The sequence below is a fragment of the Rhamphochromis longiceps genome, linkage group LG9 (genome assembly GCF_057381845.1).
Source record: "Rhamphochromis longiceps isolate RC_006_pf linkage group LG9, R_longiceps_female_GT1.1, whole genome shotgun sequence".
NCBI classification, from domain to species: Eukaryota; Metazoa; Chordata; class Actinopteri; order Cichliformes; family Cichlidae; genus Rhamphochromis; species Rhamphochromis longiceps.
This window is the reverse complement of record NC_140565.1, coordinates 5,992,089-6,003,634: the sequence shown is the minus strand read 5'-3', so window position 1 is coordinate 6,003,634 and position 11,546 is coordinate 5,992,089. Positions and strand designations below refer to the sequence as shown.

Here is an 11,546-nt window from a genome sequence, read left to right as displayed (position 1 = left end):
TCCCAGGTTGTGGAATTCTCTGCACCCTGAAATAAGAAATATTGGTTCTCTCCCCCAGTTTAAATCCCAACTCAAAACTCATCTGTTCAAATCTGCATATTCACTGTGAATACACTGTTTGTTCATTTTATCTTGTGCTTTATTTTATTGTTCTTATTCTGCCATTGTTTTACTAAAGTGTTTTATCCTATTGTAAAGTGTCCTTGGGTGACTTGAAAGGCGCTCATAAATAAAATTTATTATTATTATTATTATTACACTAACCCTGTATCTTGGAGAAAAGCACCTGCTCACCTGACTACCACAGGACTCAGAGCCTCTAGTTGGTCTGCCCTGAGACTTTGGAAAGCACTTCCACCACATCTCCGAACTACAAACTCTCTCTACCTTTAATTCATGTCTTAAAACCCATCTATTCAGAATTGCCTTCCCTTCATCATGACTTTGGTCTATTTTTTACCATGATTAGCTTTTGTAGTTGGTTTTTATTTTGTTGTACTAATGTGAGGTGACCTTGAGCCTCTTTAAAAGTGCCTATGAATAAAATTTATTATTATTATTATTAATAATAATAATAATAATAAAAGCAAAACAGACATTTTTTTCTGTGATTGTCAAGACTTAGGAGAACAATGAAAAAAACATCTACAATTCTGACTGTCTGTGGTTAACGTAAGGTAGGTAAGTCAGTGCTTAAAGAAATAAATATGGCTAAACATTATCACCAAAATGTCAGCTTAAGGCTGACACACACACACACACACACACACACACACACACACACACACACACACACACACACACACACACACACCTTTAAAATGTCCTATTTTTGTCTTTTTTGTTACACTGCATTTAAAAAACAGGAGGCATTATAGAGCAAATTATAGAGCAAGCTGTGGAATATTTAATCATTTTGCTGAACGCATACTCTTGATATCACAGATGATAGTGGCAAAGAAAAACAGATCACTCATGAAACAGATGACTTCTATGCTTTTGTGGGTTGTATCATACAGTAAATAAGAACAACATGTGTTTTACCTGTGCAGGTAAGTCCTGTTAATGAAGCTGGTGAAGATAAAATTCCTTTAAATGGTTTTTGTAGATTGTTTTCTTCTTTCTCTTGCTCTTTAGAACTGTCTGTTGTTTGGATGGATTATTGGTTTTTACTCTGATACATCAGGCCACGCCCACACAGATTAACCCCCCCTCCCCCTCCTTACAGCTGTCAACCTCAGAATGGGGGGAAAGGCTTACAGCTGTTTTGGATTTACCCATCGTGATGGGCTCCTGTGAGATTGGGGATTTGTTGTGTGTGTGGAATGCATCCTGGGAATAGTAGTTTCCCAGGATAACTGACTTTTTAAAATCACAGAAAAGGTTATTTTCGAACACTGCACAAGAGCTTTTGTCTGTCAAGGGTTATGAAAAGTGTAACAGCATGTACTGTGCAAGCAAACAGAAAGCAAACCAAAGCCAGCAGAAATGCCCCTCAGAGTAGTTTCTTTTATTATGAAGGTGTACTACAAAGCAGGATATTCAGGTAACTTCAGGTTAACTCTGGGTTTTCTGTACTACAAATGTTGATTCATTTCTTGCCTTATCACCATGGTAACTTGTACTACAAACCTAACCTGCTCTGGGAGAGGTCAGGTAAAAGCACACTTATACAGTACTTTTAAATTAATGCTTATCTTCAGACACACACACACACACACACACACGGTTCACTGTTTTTTCTGGAGGTAACTACTAATGGCTACCTAGAACTCAGTCTGTATGGTACACTTTTAACTTCCTTTCTAAAATAAGCCTTTATGCTGACAGTACAGTTACCAATCAGGTGCTGCCGATACCAGCCTTTTCCTTGCCTGGCAGGAGGAAAACAGGAAGACCACGGTTAAACTTTACGGATGTAGTGAAGCAGCACATGCAGAAGGTTAATGTGATGGAAGAAGGTGCAAGTGATAAGGTGAAATAGAGGCAGTTAGACAGAGGCAACTGAAAGTGAACATTTCAAAGCTCTTTTCTGCACTTATTAACAACAGAGGGCAGAAGCGAGGGGGGAGACAGGACAAAAGACCTCCTGTTGAAGAGAGCCAGAGATTAATAACTGGTAATGATTTAATGCAGACAGTAGATTATTAGTAGTAAATTCATACATATTCATAAATTCAGCTGAAGTATATTATTAAAGCTGCAAGCAGCAGTGACAGTGAGAGTCCTTGCACACTCGCACATGTTCAAGCAAGCTGTGGCATGCTGTAAGTGAGGAATGCCATGTGCTCAAGCGGATGTTTTCAGCCCAGGATGCTAATTGGGTGTTCTGTAAATCAGCTGCATAACAACTCCTATCCCCATTAGGTGGCAATGAAGAATACTGGGTACCTATATGTCACGGTGTTAAATATTATTAATGGGCCCACCAAGGAAAATATGATTTTCATAGAATAATAATTGTCACCTACTGCATATTCCCTGTTACCACTAGGTGGCGCCGTAAGTGTTGGGTTTATATGGCTCCAAGAGACTTGTTTGCATGTCTCATAACATTACATGACACCGCACAATATGAGACACACAGATGAAGCATAGTGTCAGAGCTGCTTCTGTAGAACATTTATAGATGGTGCTACAGAGCCAGTTTGCAACACTAATAAATAAGTCCCGTAAAAATTTAAAGCCTATTCACCTTGAAGGTGTGTGCCAAGTCTCATGGTTTTTAAAGCTTTCCAAGCCCCTGAAAAGTACGTTTCTGTTTCACAGTGTGCTGTTGGGTGAAAACTCATAATTTTCACAGCATCAGCAAGGTCTGAGGTGTATTCAGACTGCTTTTGAGGTGGATGCAGTTAACATGGGTGAAGAACTCTAAAACATTTTGGAAAACATAATTTAATCGTACAAACTGTTTCCCAAATTGTCTTTTCCATTGCTGCTGTTCAGCAATCCAGTCGTCCAACTTCAAGGACAAACCTGTTTGACGCGTAGGGGTGGCTGTAGCGCTGGAGGTAGAGCAGGTCACCTACTGATCAGAAGGTTGGTGGTTTGATCCCTGGTTTCTCCAGTCTGCATATCAAGTATCTTTGACATGCAGACATCCAAGTTGGTCTCCAATGCATCCATTGGAGCGTGAATGTAGTTAACGAAAGCTCTAAGTATAGAGCAAGTGCTTGTCAGAATGAGTGTGTTTGGGTGAATGTGGCATGTTGTATAGAGTGCTTTGAGTACTCTGGGAGAGTAGATCAGTCCATTTACACTTGAAATGTTAATTTGGACCCAGATTTTAAATCAGATCAACTGTGTAATCTTGTTGTTTTTCATCTGTTTATCAGAGTCTGAGTTGTTGCTGTTGTCAGTTTGAATATTGAAATCACCTGAAATAATACCATCAAATTTTATTGCAATTTTGGAAAGAAATTCAACCATTTCCTCCAGGGAAGAAATGTCTCAGCTCCTGGGAATGATATATACAGCAGGAGAATTCATTGCCAACCTTGGTGATGAATTGTTGTTTTTTTTAAGGCTTAAGACATAAGGGCCTGAATGACGTTGAATTTTAAATCCTTCTTCTCACATACAAAGGTCTCAGTGATTATTCCAATGAAGATATAATAGAAGCATTTTATCCCAATAGAGCATTCTCAAAATGCAGTAATTGTGATACCTAGAGTTTCTAAAAGTAGACTGGAGGAAGATCTTCACTTATCTTGTGATAACCATTTGGGCGCTCGTGGCTCAAGAGTTGGGAGTTTTCCTTGTAATTGGAAGGTTGCCGGTTCAAGCCCCGGCTTGGACAGTCTCGGTTGTTGTGTCCTTAGGCAAGACACTTCACCCGTTGCCTACTGGTGGTGGTCAGATGGCCCGGTGGCGCCAGTGTCCGGCAGCCTCCCGTCTGTCAGTGCGCCCCAGGGTGGCTGTGGCTACAATGTAGCTGCCATCACCAGTGTGTGAATGTGTGCGTGGATGACTGGATATGTAAAGCGCTTTGGGGTCCTTAGGGACTAGTAAAGCGCTATATAAATACAGGCCATTTATCAGGCCCCTCTCTTGTGGAACCAGTTCCCAGTTCTAGGCTGGGAGACTGACACTCTTGATTTTCATGCTTAAGTTTCCTTGTGATAAAGCTTATTGTTAGGGCTGATCCGTGAATGATCCATTTTTTAAGCTTGTTAAGCTATTATATGCTCAGGTTTCTCAGCCTTATTTCATGCAATGAGCAAACATTTTAACTTCACTTCTTTTTTTTCTCTACATTTGAATTTGCGTACCATTCATTTTCTTCATCAGTGTTCCATAGTTTGCATTTTGTCCTTGTTTTCTCTTTGCTCTTCTTTTTTTCACTCCTGTGTATGCCCAGGACAGAAAAAATATTCAGCTTATTTTACATTATTTTACCCAGTATCATGGCAAAACATTGACATGCCGCTCCATTGGGTCCGTTTATATACATGCAGAAGTTGCAGTAAATTGCATTACCAGCAGAGGGGGATATTTTATTTCATGAACATGAAAATAATCAGGAAAGTGTTTAAACAGACATTATTAGCAGATTTACATGTAAATACATATTAGCCACTTAGCTTAACTGTTTCTGGCGATTAAGGACACTTTCTTGCTCACTAGCAACTTCTCGCTTTTAAATATATTATCTCCCCTTGCTGGTACTACAACTTCTACATGCATATCCATTTCACACTTTGCCTCTCCAAACCATGAAAGGAACAAGTTGGACTGACGTGTGTAATCTATGCTTTGCTGTGATATTGGGTTTTGTAGCCCACATTGAGCTATACATGTTAGCTCAATGTTAGCCTTAAGCATTGAGGCTTATCTTCTGCCAGATAGATGTTTATCTATTGCTCACCATTAGCCGTCTATTCCACTTCACATTGTGGAGAAATTGGCTGCAGTTGAGGTGGATGTGCAGAAGGGAGACCTTGCATCTAGTCCTCTGTAAATAGAAATTAACTATACTAGAGCTAAATGGCTAAAAAATATGCTTCATATCCAGAACAATATCTTAGTTTTTACAGTTATTTGTCCTTAACAACAAAAATATCCAAACAGAGAAATGAAACAACTTTAGTTGTTTTATTTTGAACTGGCAAACACCAACATGTTGACAGACCAGAGCTGGAAAATCTGGGGCTCGTTGTCTTTGGTTCTACCTGCTGAACAACACGTGACTGGTAATCCCAAGTTTAAAAGAATTAGCAATAAATACATTTAGAATAAGACAAAGATGAAAAAAGGTTTAACATAATGTGCTTTATTTTCAGTGATATTGTGCTTAGATTAAACTTAGGTTAAGCAGGTTAGATTTTCAGTGGAAGACTCCATGAAGCTACAACTTTGTAGTTTAGGATCAGTCAAATCTAAGAAGTCGTGCTTCGTCTCGGCAAGTCAACAACAACTGGGAAAAGTGAGTACATTTCTTTTTAGGTTAACATGTACACTTGATAGAAAGTAATGAACCCAGCTTACAAGTATTCCAGGGTACAAATGATAAACTAATAGAAATAATTAAAGACATTGGGCATCCTCCCAACAATTTAAATTAAGGTTTTGTAGTGAGATTGCTTAATGCTGACTTATCCTGATTCATTTTGATATGCAGTCAAAACTAACTCACAGCAAAGGTCGTAGAAACAAAATGGGAAATCCTCACTACAGTGAGTAACTTATATGAACAACAGGTATGTGTTACCTGTACATTTAATTTTTTACTTCAAGCAATTTTCCATAATACTGACAAAAACTGAAACTATTTTACAGAAGTGCACTGCATTCACAAAAATAAAAATAATACAGGTCTTCTGGAAATAACATCGAACCTCATACACAAAACACTTACATTCAGCTTGACTTCAGATTCCTCAGGATATCATTACCTGGGCATCCATAATAATAACCAGCATGAAAAGGCTGAGGCACAAAACACTTTGGTGGATACAGTGCTCTTCTGCAGTTATGTGGTCATGTACTAATGCAGAAGACTAAAGTGATGGATGAGTCTGCACTTTTTCATTTGGAACCCAGAATACCGTACATTGAAAGTCATTCCACACATTTTCCAGATGATGGCTAATATCCCCTTATTTGAGAGCTACCACATTAACACAGAAACATTTTGTTGCACATTCTCTGCCGGCAAAAGGTTCCATACAAACTTTTCCAGTGAGAGTTTAGAGAGCTGATCAACACAGCTAAACAGCAGGTTCTTGAATATTGTGCTGTTGCTTCTCTGGAAGACTCCTTATTGCTAATTCAGAAACCAACAGAGCCACATTCGCACACCATTTCGACGTCTTCACACAGTCAGTGTTTACACAGTCTTTGAATGTGGCCCTAATGTTTCTCGGTCATATACTGAGTTGTGCTGTCAGTCTCTGAGTCAAGTCCTGATTGGTCTTTCTTCTGCGTCAGACCAGAATATTTCTGTGAGATCATCCTCAACTTCTCCTTGTTAGAGTACTTTCTTTGTGATTTCACTTCCTCTGACATTTGATGCCTACCCTGTGATATCACTTTGTGTGATGATGGGGAACATGAATCGTTGTCTCTGTGTTTTAATTTGCTATAACCTGTGATGTTGATGCTGGTCGACAGGCTGTGCCTCCTGCAGGGCGGCAGTGGTGTGGATGAAAATGAGGAGAGGGACAGGTGGGAGGGGGTGAGGGAGGAAGAGGAGAGGAGGAGCAGGGCCTGGGAGCCTCCCGGTGCTTCCTTGTAGAGGCCGGAGGAGCTGCAAGAAGCTGTTAATGAATCCTGAAGGGGTCTATTTAGGGGGGGACTAGAGTAGCGCTGAGGAGGTGGGGGGCATCCATAACCCTCCTCCCCTGGTTTGTCGTCTCCTATGTCCCTCCTCTGCTGTTCCTCTTCTCCTTTGTCCCCTCTCCAGCCCTGGTTGGTCCTGGCTCGAGCCGAGTGCCTTCTCTGCAGCGCAGGGGGTTTTGGGCGGCGCAGAGGTAAGGTGAAAGAGCTTAGCATATTCTTTGTGGTCCAGCAGGTGGAGGGGTGGGTGGGGCTAAAACTTTGGGGGAGGGAAAGTCTCTGCGAGGAAGAGGGAGGAGGAGCATCTGTTTGTTCCTGGTATATACTGAAGACTGCGTGTCCTCCTCCATCATTGCCCCAACCTTCCCCTGCTCCTTTACTGCTGCCAGGTTGCATGGTTAACAGCCCACCTCCCACCCCACTGTCTCCCACACCTTCTCCTCCCCCCTTTCTGTTTATCAGGGAGTCAGGGTATGCCCTGGGTTTGGCTTCCAGGCTCTTTGATTGGATATAGTTAACAATGCTGTTGGGGGGATTGGCTGAGCAGCAGGAGGAAGTGTTGGGTTTCCGGAGGCTGTGGAGGTCAATAACAGTGGAATAAATGTCCCTCAGGTTTATGACTTTTGTCTTCTTGTCACGGTTTTCATGCAGAACAGCATTGGCACAGATGAAGAGGAAAATGCCAATCCCCATGATGAGTGGGCCAAAGACCTTCAGTCTATCAGAGTACAAATACCTGAAGAGACAATCAGAAAACAGACCAATCCTTAGGAGAGCTACTTAAAAACACCCTGAAGTACTTTTAGGACCATGCTGAGTTTTAGAAATTCCAAATAGACTGCCAAAGCTCACTAGTATCAACTTTAATCTCCACCAGCACAGTCAAGAAGCATTCATACAAGAAGAAATTAGCTATTGATCTAACAAAATGAAATGTTTATGATGAATGAAATAGCCATTGGTGGCATGTGTGCAGTACTGATTACAGTATTGAGCAGGGATGAAAAACCTATCGAGGATGTTAAAGAAATGCATGAACATAACAGCAGACTATACACTATGTGGACATCTGCAGAAAACCCATTCCTTGAAGCTTATAGCACAGTTTTTGTGCTGAGGCAACCTTTATATTGGGGTATATTGGGGCGATCGTGGCTCAAGAGTTGGGAGTTCGCCTTGTAATCGGAAGGTTGCTGGTTCGAGCCCCGGCTTGGACAGTCTCGGTCGTTGTGTCCTTGGGCAAGACACTTCACCCGTTGCCTACTGGTGGTGGTCAGAGGGCCCGGTGGCGCCAGAGTCCGGCAGCCTCGCCTCTGTCAGTGCATCCCAGGGTGGCTTTGGCTACAGTGTAGCTGCCATCACCTGTGTGTGAATGACTGAATGTGTAAAGTGCTTTGGGGTCCTTAGGGACTAGTAAAGCGCTATACAAATACAGGCCATTTACCATTTATGAACTATGCCCCACAGCACTTGGCACTTGCATTACGTAACTTCATGTGGACTGCCGCTGGGTGCTTGTGGTTCCTGAGCACTTCCACTTTGCAATAATGCCATTGATTGTGGAATATGTTGGAGGAAGGTATTGAAGGAATTTCCCCAACTGGCCTGTTGGAAATGTTTCATCTTCTTACAATACTATGCTTGAATCCAGTGAATTTCAGAAACAATGTCCCCTTTTTTCACAAAGAAGATTGCTGGGTGCTTGATTTTCAATACTTGTGGCATTGGGACTGACAACACCTGAATTTAAAGGTTTGGGGCCACATCTTCTCCATATGCAACCACAATCTGCAAAGCAGTCGTGAGGCAGTGAATTGTTCCATATTTACACAGGGCTTTAGAGTAGGAACTAAACTTCTTTCAAAGCAATTTCAATTTCCTACTAATTTCTAACTGATTGCAGTGACATGGTATGAATGTTACCCTGCTATCTCATCCACAATATGAAGAGATATTTCCCCTGCAAGTCCAGAACTTCCCAAAGGGCCTTTACAGCTGTTCTGGCAGCCTCGGCTAAAGCAGACAGGCTAGTTTGTTTACCTGTCCAGAAAGTCCTGTAGAAAACCTTGTGAAAGATGTCTGGTCGTCCCATTTATGGTTTCTGTCTGGTTAAAACCATCATCGCTTCCTCCATTATCCTGCACGTCATCTGATTGCAGTACACCTTCTCTCATTTCTCGCTGGAAACAGTCAGACAGATGTTCAACTTGACTTAAGATAAGAAACACTTCATGACAAAATGTGAAAAATGACTGCATTACAACAGTCAAAATATGAAAACCACCTTTGCCCAGTAAAATACACACAGTGTCAGTGGTGTAGTGTCTCACTTGGGCATCAGCAGGTGCAGTTGTTGGGGTGTCTGAGGAGACAGAAGCCATGGCGGTGCCCTCCTGTGGCTGAGAGCTGAAGAACAATCCATCACGAGGCCAATAGCCCAGAGCTACCATGACCACACCCACAACCAGAACCAGAATGCCAAGTGCAGCCACGAGACCCGAGACTGAACACAACTTCAGCTTCCCCTTTACCACCACTACCTCACTCCTCCTAGGGTTTGGGAGGCGGGGACATTGGTTAATTGCGTCATCGTATCACTAACCCCCAGGTGTGTCGAAAAACACACGCAGCCAGGTTACATCACCTCTGAATGCGTGTCTGTTTGTGAGTGTGCATTACCTCTTCTTCTTCTTCTTCTTCTGTGCGTGTGGTTTATGTGGTCTGGATAGCGAGTCCTGTCGGCGTGCGTTGATTCTCAGCAATCCACCTGTTGCGATCATCACCACCCACCAATCAGATGGTGGCCCAGCAGGTTAAGCCCCGCTGACCTCTATCTCAGCTGGACTGTGTCACACCAAGTTCTTGTCAGAGAGACACAGAGTGTCAGATAAAGAGATGTGTTATGATATCACACGCTGCCTGTGTTGTTTGGAGGGACAGACATAAACTAGTTTGATATCAGTTCTGTTCATCTGTGCACAATCGATACTGAAACTCAGCAAACAGTACAAAGTTTGGTATTCTTAAGTGAGTTTTCACCACTAATATTCTCATAGTGACAGACACGTGATGGATATTAAACCCATTTGCCTGTTCAATTTTTTATTTAAGAGTGCAGGAACTACACCTCCCAGCATGCACTACTGCTCCATAGCAGAACCTTTACACCGTGTGATTGACTCTCCTAATTCTGACTCCTACACCCAGCCATACTAATACTGAAGGCAAATACTGGCTGGTACATGTTACTGTCTAATAATGACTGATACAGATCAGTATGAATGATACCTACTGATGAGTGCTATCAAATCAGTACTGTTCAACACCAATCAGTAACAAATCAAAACAATTTGTTCTTAATAAATGAATCTATTGTTGAAGGTAAAAATCATGAACACTGTTCTTTGTAATCACTACTACTGTGACATATGATCACTACTGCAGCAAATCAGTCACCACTTCAAAAATACAAATCAATAATCAATCAGCAAATATAACACTGATACATATGATTTAATATTCTGACTGATCTGATCACACTGCTCAAGCCTTAATGAATCACTGCTTGTTACTAATCAATAACAAAACACACATATACACAAAAGGAGAACTCACACACAGCATAGCCCTACAGTATTGATCACTGGTGTTGAATATCAATTGAGCACTACCTGTCAGTACTGATCAGGGTTGGTTAGTTCACATAAATCAGTCATGAGAGCAAAACCGACACAGATAAGTACTGATCAGAAACACTGTGCAAACACTTAGATACACGTAAAATAAAGCGTAAGGTGTGTTTGTTCTCACAGACACCGCTGCTGTCGGTTCTGTTCTCCTGCGCTTCGTGCTGCTGCAGTCTCTAAATCTCTCCTTGTCTCATCGCCTCCTGCTATCGTCTCTCCGGCTCTTTTCTCTCTCTCCCTCTGCTCCGCCCTCTCTCTGTTTCTGCAGTGATGCTAAGAGTCGTTGAATCTCCTCCCCCAAAGAACGAAAGGCACAGTGAGAGTGAGCGATAGAGCACCAGAGGAACGAGTTCCAGTGTGTCTCTCGCTCACTCTCTCTCCTGCTGCTGTAATTCAGTCCATAAGTCTTTCATGGCATGAAACCTGATTAAATATCATTACAGCCAATTATAATTGTATAATTTTATACAGTTATTACAATAACAACATATGTTGCTGTGTCTGGATGAATGCATGTGTTTATGTACTTTAAACAAAGATTTTAGCAAATTCTATCAAATCAGTACTTAAATTATTTGTTACAATAAATGATCCTTATGTGCTGATAATATTACACTACTAGAGTCTCATTGCTTCAGCACAAACCATGGTTTGTTTTCTGTTGGGTATTTTTTCAGTTTATGGTCATTGGTTCTTGATTAGAATCTGTCTCTGCTTCAGATGTTCTCTGTCAAGAGGAAATAACTTTCTTAAATTATACTACTTTTTAAAAAAGTAAAGGAACACTTTTTTCATCAGTTTTAGCACCTTTGGTGTTTGGCATCAACAGGTGCACTAGAGGGGCAACAAGTTTTCACTAGTTTTGCATTTGGCTAAGGCCAGTGTCACTACTGGTAACATGAGGCGATATGTGGACCCTACAAAGAACAACGAGGTGGAAGTTCATCCAACTCCTCCAGGGTGGCACATCAATACGTGCCATTGCCAGAAGACTTGCTGTGTCTCCTAGCACGCCTGACGCCTTAACGCCCACTCACATCCTGGGCCATTTGACCTCAGTAAATCACATGATAGGGTGGGGCT

At 41.7% G+C, this 11,546-nt stretch overlaps 1 protein-coding gene across 2 annotated transcripts; it reads right to left on the bottom strand.

The window, feature by feature from the left end:
* Positions 1-5,278: 5,278 nt before the first annotated feature.
* LOC146661588 (uncharacterized) lies at positions 5,279-10,689 on the bottom strand. 2 transcript variants are annotated; one of them, XM_085417742.1, is made up of 5 exons: positions 10,588-10,689; positions 9,457-9,638; positions 9,108-9,327; positions 8,818-8,957; positions 5,279-7,513 (listed from the first exon to the last, which is right to left on the bottom strand). In XM_085417742.1, the coding sequence occupies exons 2-5, from the start codon at positions 9,555-9,557 to the stop codon at positions 6,352-6,354; spliced, it is 1,623 nt and encodes a 540-aa protein (XP_085273868.1). In that variant the 5' UTR covers positions 9,558-9,638; positions 10,588-10,689; the 3' UTR covers positions 5,279-6,351. The 2 variants fall into 2 exon arrangements, with proteins under 2 accessions (XP_085273868.1, XP_085273867.1); XM_085417741.1 differs by having other exon boundaries at positions 8,818-9,327.
* Between the last annotated feature and the right edge of the window lie 857 nt (positions 10,690-11,546).

What these genes read in the sequence shown, in the direction of transcription:
- LOC146661588 (XM_085417741.1), bottom strand. Translation starts at nt 9,557, where the DNA reads ATGATCGCAACAGGTGGATTGCTGAGAATCAACGCACGCCGACAGGAC. An exon ending in AAGAAGAAGAAGAAGAAGAG is followed by an intron (nt 9,328 to 9,456) that starts GTAATGCACACT and finishes CCCAAACCCTAG; the next exon opens with GAGGAGTGAGGTAGTGGTGG. An exon ending in CTACAGGACTTTCTGGACAG is followed by an intron (nt 7,514 to 8,817) that starts GTAAACAAACTA and finishes TTGTCTCTTCAG; the next exon opens with GTATTTGTACTCTGATAGAC.